The sequence below is a fragment of the Strix aluco genome, chromosome 14 (assembly GCF_031877795.1).
Source record: "Strix aluco isolate bStrAlu1 chromosome 14, bStrAlu1.hap1, whole genome shotgun sequence".
NCBI lineage: Eukaryota > Metazoa > Chordata > Aves > Strigiformes > Strigidae > Strix > Strix aluco.
Genome location: NC_133944.1, coordinates 18480874 through 18507291, shown reverse-complemented (window position 1 = coordinate 18507291; position 26418 = coordinate 18480874). Strand labels below are relative to the sequence as shown.

The 26418-nt window shown below is 36.6% G+C and overlaps 1 protein-coding gene across 11 annotated transcripts in view; it reads right to left on the bottom strand.

Moving 5' to 3' along the window:
• Positions 1–26418, bottom strand: part of FTO (FTO alpha-ketoglutarate dependent dioxygenase) — a 257836-nt gene that overhangs the window by 131127 nt on the left and 100291 nt on the right. For 10 of the 11 annotated variants that reach the window (XR_012625144.1, XR_012625143.1, XR_012625145.1 and 7 more), the window contains one exon: positions 10805–10929. Coding sequence is in view for 8 of the 11 variants with exons in the window: in XM_074839987.1 (XP_074696088.1) it covers positions 10805–10929 (125 nt within the window). In the remaining 3 variants the exon portion in view is untranslated. Of the gene's footprint in view, positions 1–10804; positions 10930–23033; positions 23588–26418 lie in introns of those variants that run through there. The other variant, XM_074839994.1, reaches the window with a different exon arrangement.

The following is a 26418-nucleotide window of genomic DNA, read 5'->3' as shown; positions in this document are numbered from 1 at the left end:
TACGGTGCTAATCATCTTTTCTCCACTACCCCAGCCCAACAGAACAGCGAGTTATTTATAGAGTTATCTATCTTGCACTTTGCAGATGATGCCTAACATTATGACAACAGTGAAAAGGTCTCCGTACCTGCCTACCTAAAACAAGTTTCTGTAAAGTAATGAATAGAGACAGCTTGGGGACTATCCACCTGCACTGCCTGCCTTTTACTGCCTGCAAAGTGAAACCACAAGGGATTGGCAGAAGGTACTTGTCTGACAGGGCCAGGACAGCCTTTCTCCTCAGTGACAGCCTGGGCCTAGCCTCTTAAACCTGACCCACCATAATTCCTTCACAATGCAGCAGCGAGGCAGCTGACAGTAGCAGCTGCACCTCCTAAGCGAGATGGATGGAATTTTCATAACTAGTTCCCCAAGTTACATTTTACCTTCAAGATAATTTATGAGCTGCTGTGGAGCCTTGAAGAGACAATATGCTTGCCATAAAATTAACTGTAACAGTCTTGTAGGTTATAATTAACACTGGGAGGGTAGCACCAACTGGATGAAACACATGGCATAATTGATGGTGAAACTGGAAATTAAGGAAGCTAACAATATCATTACTGTGCACATCACTTTAGTGAAACCTATGCTTTCCAGGGGTTAATTACAATCCCCTTCTAACGTACACATTCTGACGGGGAGTGGATGAGTGTCACAGCTAGGAGGAGGCAGGTTTGCTGGCAAGGCCACCTTGCACCTGGACTGATGTATATATTGTTTTTTTGCCTGGAAGAGATATACATGTCAAAGCAGCGGCACCAGCACCTGAACATCTGGCAGCAGGCACTCTGTAGCTTAGAGATAGATGATTGTTCAAGCCTCACAGAATATTTCATTTTCTCTGTAGCCAGCACACTTAATGGCAAAGAAGAAAAAATCCTCTATGAGATTTCACTTAATGGCACACATTATTAATTTAAATGACTTGAGCAAAGAAAAACATTCTAACTTTATATTGCCATAACTTAGCAGCAAATTAAGATTGTTTTTTTCATCAGTGTATTATCATCTTGGTTTATTACATTAGACTTTTGAAACATGCAGAGCAATCCTTTTAGCATCTTGCCTGCCAAGGGAATACTGAACTGAAGATGCAATGCCACTGAGATAGTTAATCAGAAATAATATTATAAACTGCTGCCATCTTTGGGAAGGAGAACATGCAATTCATCTACCTGTATCTAAGACTCTACTCTCTAGCCAAGGCTTAAGGAATCATTAGTGTAATGTATTTATTTGAATCTCTCTCAGATTATTTTAATGAAACTTTTTTTTTTTGTCCCTGGACAAGATATGTGAAAAAGTACAGATAAATGATGCAACAGTGTCACCTACAGGCAAGCAAAACCATTAAAAACCTTCTCCAACATTGTACCCTCTTACCTCTCAAATCCCTTTCCTCCCCTCCTTTCCCCTCCTCCAAGTTCCCCCTCAATCCCTAACACACACATCTGGATTTTGGGACATACCTCCAAACATAAAAAGAAGGGTAAATACCTACAATGCTTTCAGAATGGCTTAATATAAAAAATTAGACCTTATATGTAGTAAACTATGCCTTACAATAAACATGCTGCACCGCTAGCAAGTCATCTATGCTGGAGTGGGTACATTGATTATCTTACATCTCCCGAGCATTTGTTCAAATCCACCTTTACTAGGTGGTCAAAAATAATTCTGGTAAGAATATTTTTCAGAACTCAGAAAGACCAAATGTTGCCATTACCAACTATGAGAAAATAAAAAAGAGAAAATATCAACTTGCCTAAAAACAACTGGCAAAAATGTTAAGTCTATTGCCTAAACCTGTTCAAAAAATGTCCTCCAGCATAATTTGGAGTTAAATCTAACTCCAGTGCATCCACAGGCATAACTGATGGCTCCATTCATCTTACCTTTGTAGAAAGAGTGGAACACCCTCTTAGTAGTAGCTCTTAAAATTCTCGGAACGCTCCTTTTCCAGCAGAATACTCTTTTCTCCTAGTATTACTGCTTTTACTTTTAACACTCAGTAGCCTTTTCTTAGCTTCTCCCACCAACCATGCATTTTGAGAGCCTGTTTCTTAGTTAATCTTTTTGATACATGTCAAGATACTATTTCGTTTCAATTATTTCCTCTCAATTCCTAATTATATATCTGATGTCCACTGATGTTACTTTAACACCCTTCTCACCCATGAGTCCTATCCGTTCCACCACCAACCCAGGCTAGATAATCTCTAGAATACAGCAATATGGAAATATGAGTATTGTGAATTACCAGTTGTATACCTCTAGAAGTGTTCTCGGTTGGCTAAACTACTCAAGTAAGTTCTAGTGGGATTTTTTTCTGCTACATATTACATATGCTTTAAGCACTATTCCCATTCAGTGCTGCTGTCATTTACCAAAATAAGACGAAGAATATGAAAACAACGCATGCTATATCACAGGTTCCCATGTTCTCTGTTTTTACAGAACAGCTTAAGCGTAAGAAATGCCAACTTCCATTTTTAGCTATTTTAAACATCATCACAGTTTATAATTTAATAATTCCACAGCAATGATACATTAAGAATTGAAAATTCAGACAAAATAAACAGAACAAATAATATAGCCAAATTTAACTGTTAAAATGCCCAAAAGATCTCATTAGTAGGGAAAATAAGCAAGTAAATCTAATTCTATTCTCCAGCTCATCTTAGTTTCTCTGATTAGTTGATACATCTCCAACCCATTCTTCGGCCTCCTGGTGGACTGCACTTCCCTCTCGTCGAACCCTGTTGACATCGTCCAGTAATTTACCACGTCTCTCTCACCAGCGTATGATTATCTGTGTACGTTACCAAAACTTTTAGTGCAAGCAAACCGTAGAGCAATGCAACAGACTGACATCCTCTCTTTGCCCACAGTCAGTCATGATATTCATTGGCTTATCCCTACCTCACAACCATGGTCTAGACTGCTTAGAGCATTGACAGCGTCTTGCTCAGTTTCTACATCCATTTAATTTTTGGCTGCTCTGAAAATGCCAGCAAGGGTACCAATTAGTGTCATCTGTAACAGTTGCTTTATGTGATATACACACCTGCCTACTAGGGTTGGACAACCAATGCATTTTACATAGGCCATCAAACACAGATACCCAATGGGAATAATCTTTGGCACTATCTACCTGAACCATATTTGAACCGCTGACCTGAAAACAAAAGGCTTTGTATTTCATTACCAATCCCTGGAGCCATCAAGTTCTATATATGTGGAAAAACTTCCATAACATAAGGCTGACAGCATTTAAGACTTAAGTCATGAACTTATGTAAGCATCTGCTCACTCATGCCTCATGTTATGACATAATAAGCACACCATTTGGCTAGGTAAACCTGTGTTACCCTCTGCTTTTGTATTGTTAATGTGTACAGATTATTTAACACAGATCCTCCAAATTAACTTTATTTAATTCAGCTTTATGATGCTGTGACAATAATGGTACTAACAACACTAAAGTCCTGTTCGGATAAGGCTTCTATTATCTTACAGAAGAGAGAATTCTATCTTTAGACTCATTTAATTTTAAATGTCTAGTTTTAGACAAAGTTTTAGTTCATACGAAGTTTGCAAGTAGTTTTATGGACATGTTACACACCATGACGTTAGCACATTATGCTGAAGGCAAAGGAAAGTATGGATTGATATTGCAGAAGAAAGAAACCTCAGTAGATAAAGCAAAATAAATCTATGACAATTTTTCATTCTCTGGACCAGTCACAGTTTATCCCTAGCTTATAACACCAGGTCTTTAGCTAATATGGGCAGCTACAGAGCACTGTACAACACACTGAATTCTCCCGGCTTTTCTCCTTTTCCCCTGCCTCTGGCAGACACCATTCTCTTACAGGAATGATGACAGCTGATGCTAATGCTACTTTGTGGTTCAACTGTCTGATGATGTGGCTAACACTTCTTCTCCACAGATTATAAATTTGTCACCTCTGTGATCTATTCAATCTCTAGTATCCTGCAGCCTGGAAATGCAATAATCTCCTGTTCCAGCATTCAGATCTCCCAGTGGTAGTGAGCAAATCATTGTCAAACCACCGGAAAAAGAATACTAACTGTGTTTCTTGTACTGAAATCATTAAAGCTTACATAAATAAGGAAATGTCACCTATGCTGACTTTCAAAGCCTGTCCAGGTGAAATAAAGTAAAAAAAATAAATTTAAGAAAATCATCAAAAGCATTCTGATACCGCTTTTTGTTTTGGAAAATTTAATTGCATTATAAATAAGGACTACATTTGTGTCAGTTGTCAGTTTTGGAAGTGTCACTGAATCATCTTTTGAAAAATCCATCTAACATAACAAGAAGAAAAGCATGAAATCAAAAAAGGGAAATGTCATGGAATTTTGATTCAGTAGTTATTCAGGTGCGGGATGATGCATCTCTATGGTTTTCAGAAGTGGAGCTTTAAACTAAAATGATAAAGTAAACCCTCAGAGTAAACAGTCCCTACGAAGTGCCTTAATGAACGAGTCTGACACACACAAAAGCCACACACAGAGCTGAAGTCCTGTGCCTACTGCTAGACTGCCCTATAATACCATATGTGTTTTAAGTTCCTATACCAAATGACATTTTTTGCACTGTATTTGCTGTATATAGTGACATCACAAGGTAAGAAGCAGCACTTTTTGTAAGTAGCCACAGCTTGTAAACATAAAGTCTTTTCAAGGGTAAAGGGTCAAGACAGTTTCAAAGGAAATAATAGTGGTGGTTAAACAGCAGCATTTAATCAAGCAGTATTTCCATTGTCCTGTAGAGTACTTGTACCTATTGATCCTAAGCTTGGCTGCTTCAAAGACTCCTCAATACAAGAAACACAGGTGAAAGACAGAGGCGGAAAACAGGAAGGGTCACGAGAAGCAAAAGAAGTCTGGTAATAAGCAACTGGAGAAAAGTCAAAGGTCAATCAAGGCAGCTGATGTCTAAGCATAACTATGGCAGGAGACCTGACAACTTCATCGAAGTCACAGTGTTTTCTCCATTCATGTGAAAGCTGCAAGGCTGGTTTTCAGTCTGCCTCAAGGCATCTTCCCAATTAACAGACAGTATTCAGCCTTACCATCTAAGTCACAATGTACATTTACTTTCTGAAAAACTGTTTTAGGTTACATACCGGGTGCTGAATAGTTTAATTTTCTTCTTTCACAGAGCATACACATGCACACATACAAAATAAGAATATTAAAGAATCCAAATGTAATTTTGGGGTTTTTTCCCCTATGATTTCCAAAATGATGAATCAAAATTTTTGTCTATGCTTGTTGCTAACTTACAGAGTATCCATGCCAACTGACACACGTATTGTCCAGAAAGGACAACTGTTACAAAAACCCCACTGGAGATCACACAGCTGTGCGTACTAAGATCCTTACTAATTTCAGAAACACGGACACTGGATTCCTCAACGTGAGAAAAACCTGTCATCCTAATGTTACACAAAACAACCACAAAAGTTTTAAACAACCCAAATACTTCCCCCCCCACTCTCTGTCAGACTTTGGTACCTCTGCAATTTGTCTGTTAAATCTTTGGAACTAGTATAGCTCCCATTGCAGTAGTTTCTGAAGAGTTCACAATATTTCACATATCATCTTGGCAGGCCTGCGAGAGTATAAAAAATTTCAGTATTTGCCAAACAGTCTTTCAACTGGTATTGCTACATTTCATTTAAAAACTAGCATTTAGTGAGTGACTGAAAAATACACAAAGTCTGTGACAGAAGGAAAAAAAACTGCTCCAATTTTCCAAAAGCCCATGCTATCTTCTTAACCCATGGACTTTCCTTCTGTTACAGAAGGAAACAAGTTCCTCCTTTACATCAACACAACTTTCTCCTACTGGACCTAAAAAGAGTAAAATCTACCTCAACTTTTCAATATGATCTAAAATGCCAAAATATAAAGAGGTAAAGCATAAGAAAAAAAAAATATTAACTTTTTCTTCAAAACAAAAAATAAAATATATAAAAATATTCCATTTTGGTTCTCATTTATCATACATACTATTTTAGGATTCCACTCACATATTCATCATTCTTATTATAGAATCAAACAGTGTTATCACAGATTAGTACTAAATTGTCACTCTACGCACTTATAATTTAAATTCCTATATAAATATCCACATAATAATCCAGATTTCACTGCTGAGAGGTAAGACTATCTCAGTGGTACGGTAAGCATTCACTGTAGCTAGAAAAAAATACATACCTTTACATTGTTATGTCAAAATTTTGAGATCTAAGAAGAAAGGCAAAAAATGCTAAGGAATTATAGCTCAAGTTTGACTTGATACCTGAAACTTATACCATTTACGATGAGTAAGAAGTTCTTTCTTGAAGTGTTGTGCAAGGATGGAAGAATATAACAATTCCAAAAATACACAGTGATCTGATCTACAAAATGGTATGGGTTGTAGAATGACCTCATAAAATAGATTTTTGTCATTGGGTTATTTGAATGAGGCAAGGTTTTAAGCTATTGATTCTTACAAGACATAATTAATTAACACTTTCCTGCTGTTTATCTCATGAACCAGAAGAATTTTGTGTTTATTTTGGTCCAAATTATTTATTGAATGTTTATTCTGTTTACATTATGTCAATTTGTCATTACATGATGACTTAGAGAGAACTTAAGATTTCAGAATCTGGCTAAGTAGCACAACTATGAAAATACCACCATCGTAAATAATTTTATTTTTCCTATCAGGCTTTCCACTTCATTATATCTTTCTCCAAAACTTTACATCCTCCATTGCCTGGCTGAATCTCCCCTAAGAGAAACAGTGCAGTTTCACTCAGGGAAACAGCAAAATGGACATCAGTGTATGTGTCATAATAAAACCATTTTGGACTAATAAAAATTTTGCATAGTAATGGTTCAACCAACATGCTTTTTCCTAGCAGTTCATTTTGATGCGGTTAAACATTATCCTTTAAATTAATCTATTGTTGATTTATTGATGAAAAATTAGTTTGGTAGTAAATGTATCTATATGAAGAATATAGTAAAAAGCTACTAGCAATTAAGGGCAGCATGTCACGCAAACATTAAAGATAATATTATTATAACATGATACAAGTTCTATTAGGAGAAAAAAGAGATACAATTTTGATTGAACTATAGTCCAGTTCTCTTGAGCATTTACTGATCAGGAAAAGTGCAACATTCTCTTCTGGAATTCAAGTACCTTTTTTTTTGGCTGAACTGTTTCTTTATGATATAACAATTTTTCTGGTTCCAGTTGAAAGGTAAAATAAAAAATGTCAATAGCATCATCAATGGGGTAAAAATATTAAGGCCTTTTTTTGAAAATGAATCAGGTGCAGATATTGAACTGTACTTTTTCATCCTTTGTCTCACTTTTCAAATGATAATTTCTTCCACAGCCACCATTAAATCTTGATCTATTCCAGCTCTCTGTATGGGTCATTGATTCTAGATGTACCATGGTTATTTTTAAATGTTTCCCTTTCGTAGAGAAAAAGAGGGCTGTCTAGAGCCAGATGGGTAACTTCACACTTCATTTATCAAACCCAATGCATTAGACTCCGCCCTCTCTTTCCCACTATTGCTGTTAAATTTCCATATAATTTGGTAGCAATTTTCATTATCATACAGTGACCCTAAAAACTCTATACAGGTTGGCATGGTTAGTCCAAAATTCACAGCTGTTCCCTTTACCCTCTATTTGTTACAGTAGAATCTAAGGTTCCCCCTACTTTATAAGCTGAACAGTGACCTTCTATAAGCAGAGGTCAAGAAGAGGTCAGTTCAAAGGGCTAGAGCAGCTCTTTAACAGCTATAACAGCCTGTCCATCAGGCACTATCACGCAGTATAAACAAATCTGGGGCTTTAGAAACTCTGGACCATTTCTGTTAACACTTAGAGGACATTCACTGAGTCCTACCTGAAGTATTTTGGATCACTACCACTCAACACAGAACAACTTGGATCCCTAGAAGACCTGCTCAGACACTTAAGATAGTAACTTTTGAGTCAAAAGTATATGAAACGGTGAGTCATAACACTAAGTGCACTACCATGTGTTTTGGACTGTGGAACTGAAATAAAAACTTAAGGAGTAATTTTGGTTGGCTGATATGCAGAAACACTGGTACTTAAAGCAAGTAATACAAGGATATGCTCTAACCAAGTAGATACATACCAAAACAGTTCATATGCCTTTCTCTGAGAAAGGCTAAATTTCTAAAAGTCAAATCAGTTTGTATTGACAGGTCCCAGCATGTATTTTTTTTTATGTATGGTGCCAATGACATAAATAAAACCCATGAAAGAACAGAATGCCTACATTACTCTACAAAGACCAAGTGCAGAGTAAAGTTTTTGCCAGCTGCCCTCCCTTCACTGACCTAAATTTCTTGAAGTTGTACTGTTCATAATGTGCTCTCTAATGCACAATGTAAGGTAATTAGAGTAATCTGTATTTAACTTCCAGAGGAAAAAAATTCTATTATCTAATCTAGCTGATCCCCTGATAGCCTGTTGAAAGTAAAATACTGTAACCTATTGCCTGCCCTTTGACAAGTGCTAATTATTTCCTGTCCAAACACATTTTTCTCATGTAATTCCAAAGTACACAATAGACTGATCTCTAAAACATGGGCAGCCCTGCTAGTACCACGGCGGACGTTTTATAACTTTCACCACCGTATGCTTGATGGCTACCACAGTCAGTGCTTCATTCCAGACATCTAGCTGAAGCTTTGATGAAGTAAAGTGAGGTGTATGGTAACAGTCTGTTTATGCAGATCATATGGATGAGACTCTCAGATAGGTCACTGGAATGGGAAACATCAAATGGAAAGAAAAAGGATTATGGATATTTAATACTCAAAGGACACTTTCTTTCAGAACTTTCAAGGCACAATGCTCTTGAAATTTTCTTTCAGGTGTTTAGTTTTAAGAAGGCCTGCACTTTGTCTGCTTGTGCCTCTCCCCACCCCCATCCAAGAACTTCAGCATTTCTGTGTCAGAGACTAGACTATGTCTACAACTGCAACACTGGCTCCAGCCTCCGATTACATTGCGAGCAGTGAGCAGAGGCCAGAAACACTGTAAGCCACATTACTTTTAAATGAGTCCCAATTGCCATGATTCCTGATGACTCTGTATATTAGGAAATCATTGTTAAACTAAACAAACCCTGAAAAGATATTCCACTCATTAGAATAGTTTAGACTTTTCTTATCTCTAAGAGGCTTTCTATTCTGGTTCACGAAAAAGATGCATGTGTCCCACGGAAAAGCCTTAAGTGATTTCCTCTGTTTCCAGTGTAGCCAAACCCTTTGCATTATTTAGTAAGCATGGTGATGGAACACCCCCCCACCCCCCCCAAATCCCTTAAATTCCTCAAAACGGAAGAAACAAAACCCACATGATAATACAAGCAATATTGTAGACCCACCGTACTAAGCTCTTTTCCACTCTGAGATCTTAACAAATTAGTACACAAATAAACATTCCGTGCTCACAAGATCACAAACTTATGAAACTCAGTCTCTAATTTGTATAATACTTGCTACTATGTAAACTAAAGCTTCTAAAATGTTTCAAGTCCACTCACTGTAGTTATTGAGAACAGCAAAGACACTCAAGTGTCAGATCCAATAACTACAATTAATTTTTCAAAGTGAATCTCATAGAATTTTCAGGAACTTTCCAAAATTATACACTAACAAAACACAGGAGAACTCCCTTAACTGGAACATTTAGTGCAAGTAAAAAAATCATGCCAATTAAGTGCTAATTTTGATTAACAAAATCTCATTAAAGGAACACTTTTGACTAAAAATTGCATTTAATTGCAAGCACAGGGCATCTCCTGGTTTTAAAAGAAAGCTGTATGTTTGGTAGAAAGAATTCATGGACTTAGATATTTTAAGTAAATATCATAAGTAAGAAAAAAGATATTAAATGAGTATAAATCTACAGCTGTTAGAAATAGATGTGAAAAAAGGTGACAACTCATTTAGCAGCTAGAGAGAAGGACACAAGGTGGCATACGGTGGGAATTCTCTTTTTTCAATTCACATATTTCTGAATGAACTAGAAGTATGATGCATCTGTAGCTTCTGAAATGCATTCATCTGACTACATTCTAGTAACATAAACTTTTTCAAATAAAAACATAAACAACCTCTTAAAATTGCTAACAACATCACCTGTTTTATTACCATGGCAATGAGTTCAACTTAAACACTCAAGTATAATAAAACAGTCACATTATATGAACTCTAGCAAAATGTACATTTATGCCAATCTCACCCAACACTTAACACCAGTAGGACACCACAAGAAAATGTGAGGATCATGAAGAAAGCAGACAAGAAGGGTACCTATTAGCATGGCATGCCAGCAAGGAGTATTGCTCACATTGTTAGCAATATAAGGAAAACCTTAGGGCATTTAAGGTGATACCAATCCTCAAATATATATGCTGCCTATCAAGCTATTATCAGTAGACAGCACTATATAAGCACAGTAAGGGAGCATTCTACCCCACAAAGTAACTCTGAAGTCAGAAGCAGAAACACTGACTATTCCAGTCAAGGAAAAATACAATTTGAATGGTAAAAATTTTGAGGTTTTTTTTAAATGTCAACTTGCCCTCCCCCTCCAAGGGGTTTTATAGGAGTATATTTGATATAATTGTTTCTAATTTCATTATCTTACTATTTTTCAAAAATTTCTCACCTTGCTGTCCATTCTTTACGCAGCTTTTGTCGCTCAGTAAGAACTAGCAAGAAGCAGCTGATGGTTTCATTCCTTTGTTTCTCAATTTGTTCCTCTTTTCCAACTTCAGAGAGGACCAGGCTTGTCTGAAATGGAAAAAACACATAAAAATTATAATCTAGAAACAGGAAACAATGTGTGAAATTAATAAAAAGCCCATAAGCAAATAAGGACAGTAAATCAATAGCTTTTTTATTACAGTTCCACTGCTGACAAATCAATACAGTAAATGATGGTTAGAAATGGCCATCATATATTTGGTATTTAATCAATATACATGGCACATAAGGTAAAATTTAAAATCTCATTGCCTTAAGTAACACAACAAGACATTGTGCATTCTAGCTCTCATTTTCTTGAGACATAATGATTTTATTTTAAAAATATTTTCTTGTATCAAATGATATCAAAAATGTTTCCCTCAATACAGCATTTGTTTGGGGGATTTCCTCCTCCCCTTTGATCCTTGGTGAAGCTGAAGAAAATACCTGTTTGTATTGCACCTTCTGAAAGGAATTCTGATGATGTCCCTATGTTCTCTTTATCATGAAATATTTCAAGTAAAAAAGTAGTAAAACTCTACCTTTTTGCATTTATGGAATAAATTAAAAATTGCTAAAATATATATATATGCAATGGATTTAAGTAATTTGTGGAGTAGGATGACACTCAGCCTCTGGAGACCAAAAGTTAGTGGCCTTCCCAAATGTTGTGTCAACAGTCAATGTCGATGTAACGAAACGGCAAATCATCCTTCATCCACCCAGCAAGCTAACTCCAACTCACTCACTCCATCTTTGCTTTCAACTACTAACTCTCACACCATTTTCTCCTCTTCTTTCCCCTACGCTTCCCCATGTCTGCCAGCTTGGGAAAGAAATGGAACATGCTGATGCTCACACGACTAACACATATGTCAACCAGTGCACATGTGCTGACTTGATGCACAGCAGTCCAACCACAACAGAGATCTAGAGTCGATGCTGCAGTCTTTTCCTTCAGTGAAGATATTATATGTGCCTTCCTCGCCTTAACCAGCCACTGATACTCAATTATTTTTGCTAGTCTAACCTTCAGTCACATATTCTGCAAATGTATCAAAGTATCTAAATGCTTTTGGGAAGGATGACTGAATGGACAGAATACTTGCACAAACCTACTCTTTTCACAGAAAAAGAGGCAAAAAAATATATTTCTAAGCTGAGCAGTTGTGGAAGTGACTTTGAAAACACAACACAAACATCACCAAAAGCTGCAATTCCTACTCACAGCATGGCCTCTCTTATAGGACCAACATGACAAAAAGACATGGCATATTGCCTCCTCCTCAACTTCATACACATTACATTCTGCCCTGGCCAAATGTACACCCACTAAAATTCCTCTGGGCATTCTGCGAGATAAATGGTTGTTATTATCTTCAGATTGTGAAAACAGGAAGATCTATCCTTGGTCTGACAGGTGTGGTTTTTTTTTTTTTCCACAAGAAATAATAATACGCAGATCATACACTTTTTATGCTATGTAAAATAGTGGTAACATTGCTACCACCATGGTGGCTCCAAGAGACAAGCATGACAGGGTTCATAGAGAGAAAATAATTTTATTACACTAACATCAGATGACAAAGAGCAAAAAGCATCTTCCTCCCCACCTCCCAGCTCTATCAGTTAGCCTACCAAAAGGCATTATCCTGTCACATAGGACTTACACATCAAAAAGAACATTTCCTTGTAAAAACCCAAAATGTTCAAAACTTTGTCTATACAGATCACATTCTTGACCCTGCTTTGACATTACAAAGCAAACAAAAAGCCAGAGAGCATTTTCAGATAAGGATTCCCTGACATGGGTTTCCCTTGAACTGACCTACAACATCTTTTCCACAAGCTCTAATATCCGCCAACTTCAACAATCCTGATCTTACAGCCTCACTTCCAGCAGCTGCACAGTTTAAAGCAGGGTTTGATAGAGCTCTTCAGCATGTGAGAACATACTCACATGAGATGAAGAGATGTATAGTCTTTAATAGATGTAAATTAACACTCCTTGTCATTCAGAATAAATATACCTATTAAGACTTTAACTTTTATATTTACCATGTGCAAGACTTGACATAGCACTATACTTAAAGCTTTTCTCTGTATTATAGGATGATCAGACTGTGGCCATACAACTAGGTCACAGCACACCAAGATTTCCCTTTCAGAAGCCTTAGATGGCCTTATTAATCACAATGGGATAGGGAAATCCAGTGGTAGTCTACTTCTCTCCAAGACTGCAGAGAAGCCCCAAGTTTAATGATGCAATGCCTCACAAAGCTGAAAGTATAGTTATTTGCCAGGAACAAACGTCAAGATCCCCTAAATAAGTGATTCCCAAAGCGTAGAGTGTGGAGAACTGATAGTTCCTAAAGAACTTCCAGTTAAAGTCTGATGAAAAGATGATGTGATTAGAATACTATCAGTCAGAGAAGACAGGTGATCACTTCTCCAAGTATTCACAATCACATAAGGCTTTTGTATAAATTCTGATGGCCTGGCCAAACTGCAAATTTGGTACCGAGTTCCACCACCGAAAGTCCTCTCCATCTACAGGAACATCATAATTCTGGAAACTGAACATAATTTAATTTTTACGGAGAGAACAATTATATTGCTCCAGCCTTCTGTTAACACCTTTCATTTATGTGGTGATGTACAAAGTTCAAGTCAGACTCATAGTTTGACACTGACATCATAAAGGCTTCTTTACAGAGCCTTGTGAGTACAGTTGCAGCTACCTGGAGGGTGAAGTAGTACTATTAAGCCACATACAACAACAATACATAGCAATTTAACTGATTTACTTGTTTTCTAAGAGTGCTGAGGGCAGTAAGGTTACACAGAAAGTGAGTGCAGGGCTTGATATGTAGCTTTTATAGGGGCATGTCTTAATAACTTCTTATTCATATCATCTCTCTAAAAATCCCAAATTGTAACAAATGAAGCAGCATTCTGGCTAAAACAATATTATAAAACACGTTCCTTTGAAAGTTTTCTTTTCCATGTAACTTGTTTTGGGATTTATTTTTAACAAGGGGACTCAATATATACCTTGACTGGTAAAGGTCAAGGGTTCAAGAAACTCGGTCAAAGATGTTATCAGCTGGGAAAGCCATTTCCTCACATCAACACTGATAAAAATCCATCAGAAACCCAGCCGATACCACCCCTGCTCTAAAGGGCAGGAGTGACCTTCTTTTGAACATCATTACAGTTGCACATCTCATCAAAGAAAATCTGATCTTGTGTCTCAATTCTTTTAATGTTCTTTAATGACAGATAATTGTCTGCAGAGGCCCCTTTTGGCCAATGCTGAGTGAAGCCTTCACATTTCTGAACTGGACTCAACACTGACTCAGTGTTTTTCAGCACACTTGGGACCGCAGGACAGTAGAATAAATAAACAATGTAACCAGCCCTACAGCCTGTCTTATCTCATCCTTGTGTTCACAGAGACTCTTGAGGGTGGTAATGTTTACAAATTGTTGAAACTTTCTTTCTTCTGCTTCCTGAGCTGGCAAAAACATATCCTGGACAACCTAAGCAACGAGATTACGCAAACTGCTTATCACTCGAGGGAAGCAACTTCTTGTCTCACTGGCCAGCATGTCTCTAATAAGTAGTACTGTTAATATTTTCAGCAAATCTTCCCCAATTCTCCTTACAGATGTATTAATGTATTTAGGGCATTTCCTTGTAAATCCCAGACGGCATGGTCTTAAAAACAAACACACAACCTACCTATCAAAAAAGCCCAAAGCTATATATGCATACATATATAGCAGTTGCCAATCCTTTTATGTTAAAGATAGTATTTAGGAAATTGCACACTTTACCTTCCTTCTGGTACAGCAGCAGAACTAAATCTAGTGCTCTACTGATGTATCAGGCAACAGCCATCAGAACACCTCTTATTAGGTAAGAAAGAAAGGTACTAGGATAAGATTTTAAGAGACCAATATCATATTCTTCTCATTCCCGCTGACAAAATAAATCAGTGACATGGTACTGAACAGAAACTGTTATAACCGAGTCTTACTATTCACCCAGGACACACACTGAAAATTAGATACTTTTATGAGTCTTAACACAGCTAACGTAGCTATTGTAACAAGATTACAATAGTGGGGTTTTTTTCCTTAGGTACACAGCAAAGAAACTGTTTCAACATCAATGGGCCACTACTCTGCTTAACTGTATGTATCCTGGGTGAATACCATGACATGCTTACAAACAAGCGAAAAAAAAAAGCAACCTCTTAAACACTACAAAACCCTCGCTGGAACATTTTTAGTCTTTTAAAGCTAGATTTTCTGTCCTTCAATACAGACCTCTTGAGGAGCCAGACTTAAGGTTAGAAACATTGTACAGCTGGAGACATGAAACCTAGTATTCTGTCAAACAAATTAGCCTTCAGTCTGAACTAAAGTGGCACTTAGGACAGTTTGTCTCTTGGTCCCACTTTATTGGATCAACAAATCAGATTTTTCACTCTGAGTTCAGATTTAATTTACTCGCTACCAGTTCAAATAGAATAAAAGCTTCTGAATCTTTACTAACCATTTGTACTTTAATATAGCAGTCATCTCTCAATAACCAATAACTAATACAGAAAGGAAAAACAAAGTGTAAAATCTGTAAGCAGGCTGAATGTTTTAAATGTTGTTCTGTATCTTCCTTGTTATTTTTGTGACTTTATTTTGCTTTTGGTGCAAAAAGTATCCTGATGAAATTCTGTAAAACTGAAACACTGTGCCTTTTGCAGGGGGGTGAAGGGGAAAGAACCTGAAATCTATTAAGCCATATTAATTTCACATGTCATAACTTCTATGTGATAAAAAAAGCTAGTAATTGCTTACAAACCGCTGCGTATTTCTTACTCACTTTTAAAATTTTTTACTTAAAATATGAGGAAATGTACCTATTTTCATTAATACGATGGAAGCTGTCAGTATGGTTTGAGTTATCACCCAGTAATTTGGGCACATTAAACTCAATTCTCTGCCTTTTGTTTGTTAATCCACTATGCCAGATATCACAGTTTCACTCAGCAGCCCTCATGTTTTGGAAGATACTGAAAAATGGCTCATGTTTGTCAAAGAAAACAAACAACAAAAAAAACCACCCAAACCCAAACCAAAAAAAAGGTAAAGAGAAAAAAAAGTGTTGTTTATAGAAGCCAGCTGCTCTGGCTTCGGCGCCAGCAGCTCTTCATCCTGCTATTTTATGCTTGCAACCCCCACTGCCCCCACTGGCACAGGTACAACTAAATGTTGACTTCAATGCTTCAGAGAGCACTCAACTGATTCTGTACATGATTAATTGCCAAAGACATGGCTGACCATATGGAACAGAGAAAGCATCAAGTAATTCATACTTCTGTATATGATCATTTGGCCCCTGTTGTTTTAATGTACAGGAAAGAGCTAGTATAGCACAGACCTGGTGTCTTGCCCTTGACAGCCCATTAAGAAATCTCAAAGCACCTAGTTGAAGTTATGCTGTTGGCTTTTCAATAGCAGCCTAATAAAACAGAAGCAAAGCTTTCCAACTAGTCTTAAATCTTTCACATACAGTACATTAACCACTGCTGCTAAAACAACTGGTTTCTTATGATAGGAAATGGGATTTGATTTCTAGCCTCTGCATACTTACTGAAAGCCTTCTTCTGACCTTTGGAGGGTTTACAAAATCATTGTTCGTTTTTCCTGCCATTTTCCCAGTTTCTTGCCATGGTGATCCTAATAGATTTGTTTAAGGTTCAGTACATTCTACTCTTACTAGCTGTTATATGCAAACTGTACAGTGAAGGTAGGCTCATGGGAGCTGAAAGGAAAGAAATTATTATTAACTGTTTTCTTCTTGAGAGTCAGAGAAGTCACTGCAACATCTAAAACATAATTTACTTTTAAAGAGACTATAAAACAAAACAAAAAATTCCTGAAAAGAAGCAATATACTAGCGTGTGCTTTCTTTTATCAGACTGGAGACAAATCATCAAATTTCATTTGAGAAGGAAGGACAATTTATTTTAAAGCTGTAGTATTCTCAGGGATGTCTGACACAGAGCTCAATGAAAAGAAAAAGGTGCAGACTTGGAATATATGTCAGAATCATTAACTGCTTTATATTAGTTTTATCTACCGTTAACATCTTTTCAGTCATATGCAGTCAAAGAAAAACGTTTAAATAATGTTTCCCTGTCAAGACTCTTAAGATGACAGTGCTAAAAAGTTAATCCCCATCCTCACAGATCTTCTAGCAGTTTTGACATATGTTGGCAAGGATGTATTTGTTGGCACCTTCCATTAGAAAATATTTACATGGAGTTTTCTCGTCTGTGGATTTTCTAGTTGTCTAAATGAACCTCATGGTCTGAAGGGCCTTATGTGGGAAATCCTAATCATTGGACATACATCAGTGGTAATTTGCCCAGCTACTGAGTTCAGCTAACACTATTAATACTCCAACAGAATACATGAATAATCCACAAGCCAACATAAAACTCCATAATCATTCTAGTTATTGACAGAGCACTTCCAACATTAAAACAGTTTGTCTGAGTCAAATATTATGTCTGTATTTAAATAAAATATAAAAGACAGAGAATTTTATGAGACATGTAATTTTTGTATTTTTGTAGGGTCAAAGGAATGGAGGCCTAAGTTGCTGGTGTGAAACCATTGCCACAAAGATTATGTATTCTCCCCTACCATTATATCCAGTAGTGCACATCTGAACTGAGCAAGTACATAACCCAATTGTAGAGCAGAATGCTTAAAGTTAGACATATGCTTAAGCTCTACATACAAGTCTACATGCATTAAAATGTAGGGAGCCCTGCCTCTCTTTGAGGTATTCACCGCTGACAACAAAGGATGAATACCTGACTTGATAGATGAGTAGTTCGACCTAGAAAAAACTACAGAGTAGATCACTTAGACATTTCCAAAGAAAATTTAGGTCTTGTCTACACTAGAAAGTTGTACCATTTAACTACACCTGTGGAGCTAAAGCAGTACATTTTCTAGCTGTATGAGTTTAAGGGTCATAAATTAAACAAGGCAGAACTTATTTGGAAATAAGCATTACCTTTATGCCTACACAAGCGTATTCATACTGGGTCTTGAACCATATATTTAGGAAAAAGGAATCCAAACTGAAGTAGTGACCAAGTAATTTCTGGTTACTCTAGCATGCCAAAACGGAATGAATTTCCAGTGGAGAAGAAAAAAAAAAAAAAATTACTGGATGATTCAATGCAGTTATGATAGGTCTCTGAAAGATTTTCAATAATTAGTTACAAAGAAAAAGTTGATCTTAGTTACAAAGATCAACACTTTCAAAATAATCTTGCTGCACTAATTGGTTTGGCAATGTTCTAAAGGTGAAGTATAACCCATTTCATCACGAGAGAGCAACCGAACCACTCAAGATATTTGGAATAAGAGTGGCTTAGCATCTTCAGATGTATGGGTGAGTGAAAGGTTACCCTTTAGCCAGATTCTCCCAGAGCATGGCCCCTCCACCTCTGAATCATCAATAGCACAAAGACTGAAGCAGGCCTACCATGCATAGTGGATTATATGAAGTGTAAAACATTGTGGGGAAGAAGCTTTTGAAAGAAGTCAGGAAAAAGAAATCACGCTTGCAAGGAGATCCAGCTGACAGGCTAGTCCCTAACAAGTGAATATGTTTGAAAACATTGTGAATGCAAGAAAAGAACACGCCTTTTGTTTCCAAACCTACAGTGTGTCTTTACCCCAACTGTTGCCTGCATGGCTGAACATATGTTTTCTGAACAAGAACTGAAGCAGAAAGTGTTCTTTGTTATAATTCACTCCTTTGTATACACCTCCTTTTTCCCATTTTGGTCACATGCAAACAGTAGTTACGCTGAACACTTAAGTTCTGAAGGACTGCACAGCAGTGTATGCTTCAGTGACTATTTACTATTGCTGAAATCAGTTGAGCTAAGATGCAATACAAGACTCACTTCACTAATGTGCACTCTGGACAGCTTACATTTTGCAGTACTGAATCACGCTGAGTACAACCTGCACACGTTCACTTCGCCAGCAGACAGGATTTTCATCATCAACAATTATGTGCAGTTCTAATAAGCAGTGAAGAATCATAAAACAAATGATCTTATGTGTTCAAAAGAACTCAAAAGAGTACCCCATAATTTTCTTAGCATATAAAAATTAACATCATCAGCTATTATGAATAATTTAGGATGGGAGGGAGGAGAGGAAAAAATGATGGGCTTCAAAGCCAGAAGTAGGTAATACCATCTCACAAACAATGAAATGAACTCTAGTTTGAATTAAGTACTCATGTAATTTTACTGATTCTAATGAAATAATTCTACATGTGAGCAAGGCTTTGCTTTGACTCATCTAATTTATACTGAAGTCCTAATATGCTAAGCTACATACAAGCTTCTCTTAAAATATTTACAGATGCAAACTTGTACCAAAATCTCCAAACTAGACACCTGGTCCTTGTAGCACTCCAAATACAAACAGGAATCACTAAATTTAATATTATTGGTCACACGAAGAATTATTTTTAAACATCCCCAAACTATGAAGATGGGAAACAGTGAGTACTAGATTCCAAATTCATTATTGCATTTTTATTTGCAACTATCTTTTAGCGTTTAATTACAAGTCATATTACTGATTTCCTCGAACAGCACATCTTAGTATCTATTTAGAATGGAAAAGTCTAGAACACCAACATTTTCCTCCCATTGCTGAAGCCACTACCTGTTGCCATCAAGCCACTTACTGCCTTAGCCACAACACTTTCTAGCACGATGTCTAGTAAAAATATAGTTGTGCAAAAATTTGGGACGTATTACCAATGTCATTAGTTTTTGTTGAAATAATTTAAAACACAGAAAGCCAAGTTACAGAATGGGTTAAACTGCAGAATGAAGAAGCTGAGAGCCACAATCAAATGAAATAGAAAGCCACATGTCCAGAAATGCTTGTGGGCATGCTTTGTCTAAGACGCATGCCATAGCAGAATAGCAATTTAGTACATATGCAAGATAACCACATACAGCTGAATCATATCTTCAAATGACATAAGGGTTTCAATGCCTTTATCATCCTCACAGCACTAAATGCACCGGGTCTATCCCTGTGAGAATGGGACTCTCACCATGTTGTTTCAAAAATGAAGTTTTGTCACATTTGGCTCAAGTAACAGCTTCATTACAGTGACACCATGGCACACAGCTATGAAGATTTAAAATTCATAATCATGTAAGTGCAGTAGTAATACTAGCTGTCATGGCAAAAGGGATGGAAAAAGAATTTAGAGCACACTCCTAGGAAGAGCATAGGAAACAAAACCAAAACAGAATCTGATATACTATGTGTATTTAATGTGTGAGGACTATGACATTGTCAAGCAGCAAGGAGGACACCACTACCCATTGCTAGAGGTTGATCGTGACGACAACATTTGGAAAGACACTCTTTTGCAAGCTACGATACTTGTTCCTGAACCAAAAACTAGGCAAACCTATTTCCGTGCCTTACCCTCCTCCAGTTTTGTTACAGTATATAACTATATTTTTCACATAAAAACATGAGCTAGGCACTTCATATATAGGCCATGCAAATGGTAATGTCCCACCACTGAGGGTGTGCAGTGTAAAATGGACAAACAAAAGCAATGTACTCGCAAATTTTAAAAATGGTGGACTGAAAAAGGAGAACATACAGAGAAGTTTACTGATTTAACTCTCATCAAACAGTGGCCCAGAATACATACAGTCACTATTTTGGATGCAGTACTTAGAGTAAATACAGATTTCTCCTCGGAGGGCAGGCAACTACTTATTTTTAATTCTCTCGCATTCAAAGCATGTTTAGGAACAAAGCTTTGCATGTCATCTTGACTTATTAGAGCGTAAAGCTACATAATCCTGTAATATATACCTGCCACCTATATATGGACACTGATTTCCCATTATGAGTCATAAAGGGGAATGTATCTTACTAGTATATATAGGCAACACAAATCTTACAAGAAAAAAGACAATTGCAAAATGAAGTCCAGTCAGTAGTCCAGGTACACCTACAATGCTAAATTAGGCAATGCTTCATTATAATTAATATGTCTGATCAAACCTACCAATCTGTAGGCTCAAAAGAAACCTATACTTTTTTTTTAGAATAAAAAAACCCAAAACACTCCTCCTAAATTAGAGAAAATTAATATCAAAGTAAACTCTGCCTAATCTTATATGTGCATGCCCATATATGCTTTATACAGCCGTACACAGATCAAGGTATTACACAGATTGCACACCTGCAGTCACCATTTTTGTCACATCCTGCTTAACTGCAGGATGCCAACACAGAGTCGGAGCATGAATTCATGGCACATGCAGGCAGATCTCCCCTGCTTCTGAGGACACGTCACTCTCCACAGAGGTTCTCCTTCTCTTGAGACACGTCACTCTCCACAGAGGTTCTCCTTCTCTTGATGCCTACCTCCATCATGCCAGGAACCCAGTAATATTTCTTGCTATTTATTGTTCTTTTGAATGCAATATTTCTATAAAACCTACACTTTATAAGCCTGTTAATGCAAACTATAGCCAGTTATTGATTATTTTATTTTGACAGAGTTGTGTTCCAGTAAAAGACCACAGTATACACTACACTTCCTTGACTTTAGATTTGGATTCTGCCCATGTTTTCCTTTCATCAGAGAGATGTAATGTTATGGCTATATGGGTATGACAACTACCAACATGTAACAGTTCATGCTATCAAAGTACCACTTTTCTTCCATTAATGTTTCTGATATCCCATATGGGTTAGTTTTCACTTTATTTTGATTTTGGGGAAGGATTTTTGCTTTGTTTCACACTCTTAGGGAGGAAGCAATAAGGTTCTCAGTAATTAGTTTATCTCCTCAGAAAAAAGAAAATAAAAGATTCATTTTTCACCTTAAAAGGAAAATTATCAACTCATTAACCCAATAATTAAAAGTACACACAAGGAAATATCAAGGAAGTAGCTCACAGGCAGAATAAATCAGTCAAGAAAATTTCTAAATTTATCTCCTCTCACCTACAAGTGCATTAAAAAAAGACTTCTGGAAATATTTTTATTTAGAGTCTAATCAAGTTCTAAATGTTGTCAATTTGTCATACTCATTTTCCATGAACATTCAAGTATTTAGAGATGAATATTTGAGAAAGAATTTAAAGCTTGAACGGCCAACTATTTGAAAACTTCACCATATCAGGGATCATTATATAGACAATTTTCATTAATGTCACAGCATTCGATCAGGGAAAATAAACTTTCATCACGTGATTCGTGTGCCTAACAAAGAAAACATACAGCATGATCCACATATCACTGTGAACATATGCACGTCGATTACTCTCTGAAACAGAAGTCACATGCCGAAGATTCTGGCAATTCAATAAATATGACATTTGCATGATGTGCTCACACACTATCACAATACAAGTTGGAGAACAGAAAACACTGTTACTCTGTGACACCCCATAACAATACGTTGTTACACTACACTGCAACACTCACAGGTCCTGCCTCGCTATCTGACTTTTCCGTCTATAGGCACGTGAAATAAGATATGGGTTCTCAAGTTCAGCTGCAAAGTCCAACTTGAGAGAGGTCAAAGGTGGCTGCCTAATCACCTCTGCACTCTTCGAAAAGGATCAGTTAATTCACTAGTAAAAATTAGAGCAATGTCAAGGATGTATTAACATCAACTGGCCAAGCGTCTTTCACAATCATCTAGTGAGTACAGGCCACAATGGAGATGTTCTCCACTAACCTAAAAGAGCTTTCCAATCTCCTGGGTTGCTGCAGAAAGGAAAAGTAGCAGTTTGTGGAGGAGGGTTTGACCTGTGTTCTCTCATACAAAGGCAGCTACCCTTAAAGATACATCATGACAAGCTATACTAGAGCTCTAAATCTCCATTTAATGTTACCATCTATCTACTTCACATTCTGCTTTAACATGACACTACAGGGCAAATCACACTTCACAGCATTCAGAGTGCACACATGAAGAGATACAGTCTACATGAACAATCATCCAAACCATTAATGTGGTATATAAAAATATTTTTCTTCTTAAAGTTGAAAACATGTCATTTGATAAAAAACTGGTGTCTCTCTTCAGTATTTGGATTATGGAGTTTGTGGGCAGTTTTTTTCTTTTAAAATTTTTATTTAAGATGTTATTACGGAATCTTTTCACAAATACCCAGTCAATTTTCAGGGATAACTTTACATTCATTTAGGAAAAAAAATAAGCTAAAACCATTTCCATTAGCATATGTACGGCCTTTTAACAATAGTTGGTTGTTGAATTTGATTGATTTTTTTCACATTCATCAACAATTCTTGTCAAGAAGACTGCATGCTGGAAGACTTACATTTTTTGTACTACTTATTTACAGTCTTAAATGCTATACATTTATTTTTTGTTTCACAAAAATGTTTCTTAAATGTTTATTAACAGACAGAACTACTCTAATACAAACTATAATCATGTTCTTGAGTATTAAAAAAATCTTCTTTCAAGGTTGGCAGATATCACCATTTTTAAACTTCTATGAGTAAGTCAAATCAGTTATTCTCATACTGGAGAGGCCACTAGATATAGTAAGTTGCTCTATATATAATACCTATGAAAAAGAAAGAAGAAAGTTTAGACGAATTGTAAGAAAATTAAAACCCAAGACAAAATTTCTCTGTCCAAAGACTAAAAGCGTAGCAGTTATTATGAGGAAAAATAGTTTGATAATCATTCATGAAAACATGTCACAACATTTCGGTTTTAAAATACAGAAACCGAATACTATAAACTTAACTTCACACTCAAGAGCTTTCACCTCAGGAAAGTCCCTATTTTTGTCTCAGCTGCAAGCTGGCAAACAAAAAACAATTTCCTACCTTGATTAACACAGTTTGAAAACCAACAAAGTACTATTCCTACTAAGCTACAACTTGCTGTATTCAGAACAGTGTTCTGCTTTGATAAGCATGTATTATTGCTTCATCTTCTAGAGATAATAGTTTCCCCTTGTCTTGCTCGTTCAGTGCGTATACACTCAGTACACACAGAGAAACTGTTGCATACAACCCTCTTGGATCAAATTCATCACATTGGATGGATCACAGCCACACGTATAATACTCTTTTCATGTGCTGGTATAAAGCTGTGTGTCAAAACCAGACATGAATTAAATTGTATTCATGGTCCAAAATTATAACCAAATATTTAAAAAAGCAAGCAACCTGGAACGGACATATTCCAAAAAAAGGGCTTGATTTTTGACACAGTACAGCTCTTACTTAAGAGCATGACTTCAACTTTTTTGGCCTACAAAAACAACTACAGATGCCAGCCACAAATTACAATCAGCACTGGGTTTGAAATCACCTAAAATCTTGGGACTCAGGGCCAGTTCTAGATAATCAAAACCAAAATAACTCGCAAGATTTCAACAGTATTTTACCTCCAGACATCAGTGACTACAGATAGAAAAACACAAGGGTTACTTAAAACTCATGAAACTATTTTAAAAGGCTATACTTTGTTTGCTTTTAAACTGATTAAAAGTACTGAGCATTCTAATTTAATTTGACATTTTTAGCAAGTCTTAATTTTAAACCTCTACATCAACACACAGACAGGAACTGGTAAAGGGTTTTGGGTGGAAAAGAGCAGTTCCAGCTTTGTTCGCTACTTTTAAGATATCAGGAAAGGAAAGAGGAAAAGCTGCTTCGTTTTGTATTACTTGAGGTGAATCCATTAGCTCAGTTTAAAAAAGAAAGAAAAAAGTATCACAGGTCAAAAGAACAAAATGACACAAAAATCCATTGCCAAACTGGCTGTCGGTTGGATGCACAAGAGTAATGCTAAACAACTGTGGTATGGAGACAAAATATGCTTTCTTTAAGACACTTTTACAATAAGTTATTTAAGCCTTGTGAACAGCCTCGCCTTGCACCCACCCCTCACACATTAATGAAAACAAAGGGGACCCATTTACATTGTAACTGTGCAGTGGGGTTAAGCATGTGACCTTAAAGTATGGTGCGCTTGTGCTCAGTGGAAAGGTTCTTGACAATGTAAACAAGAATTACTGCTGTTAGAGAAAGGGAAGACAATTAAAAACAATCTAGGATGCATGTTGTACAGCTGTTCAAGTTTCAGCTACATCTGACCTCTAAAGATGCTACGTGTTTTACTTCAGAAACTTAAGCCATTTTAGTTTTATTAAAATAATCCTTCAACAAAAGCTGAATTTGTATGACAAACATAAGGTTTTATATGAGTAACACAATGAAAATTGTATGTTGTTGGCAAAACATGCCATTGCTGCAGTTAAAAACATGTTGTGGTCTGCACATCTCTTTCTAATACTTAAGTTTACTAACAGTGAAGTAAAAAGGAAATCTTTATGAAGAACGCTAAGTAAATCTGTTGAGAAAAAAAAAAAACAAAACTGTTCTTGAAACAAAAGAGGCATCAGCAGGTCAAATCCCTAATCAAGTCTGTTTGTCAGACCTTTGTGCCCAGGCGAAAAAACCTGTGTGATTTCAGCAAAACTCTGCAGGCACAGTGTCCCAGTATAGATCAAATTGCAGGACCAAGCAGCCACAACATTTTTTTAAGCTTAATTTTGGATACCATTGATTCCAAATGCAATAAAGACAGACTGCAATTATGGTTAGTATTTTCTTTATACATGCCTACAAATTTTCTAATAGCAAAGAAAATACTTAAATTCTAAAGAGAAAATGATAGAACAAGCTTTTTTCCATCAACCACTATAACTAATTGTCCTAATATTGTCCTTAAAAAATAGGGTTAGAGAAGAAAAACTTCTGAGAAAATAACAAAGATCTTGGCTAAGTTTCTCAAAACCACAATTTTCCTGCCTGTTTGATCTTTGTACAGTCAGCACAAGCCACTGAAACTCCTCCACAAATGAAAGGCATTCATGGGAAGCCATCAGAAAGCATTGCTCTTCCTCTGGGACCCAGGACAATAAAAGAAAAGTTTGTGTCTGCCACGTGGGCCTACGATTCAGCTTAAATGAACAAACCATTGCAATATCCTTCGGCTTTGTGAAAGCGATACTTCCTACTTTTTTGGAAGAAAGGAAGTCATATATAAACAGAACAAAGGGAAGAGGCAACACAAGTAGAGCCTCTCATAATAAATATTACAGTGAAAGTTTTGCTCATCAAACCAAGATTAAAAACATATTTTAATCTCCCAAGTTTTATGCCTTTGATGTATGTCGAAGAGGAAAGCTTATATATTTTGTAAGATTTACAACATTTCTAGTGGGAATAGCTTCATATTTCAGTTTTTTTCCTGTTTCTAAAATTGAGAATATATTGGCTTGATTCTATCCCTTAATGCTGTGTCATATGGAGCACTTCTTTAGAGAACTGAAGTTAGGATGTCCTTTGGACACTTTTGCCCCACAAATAGGCTAGT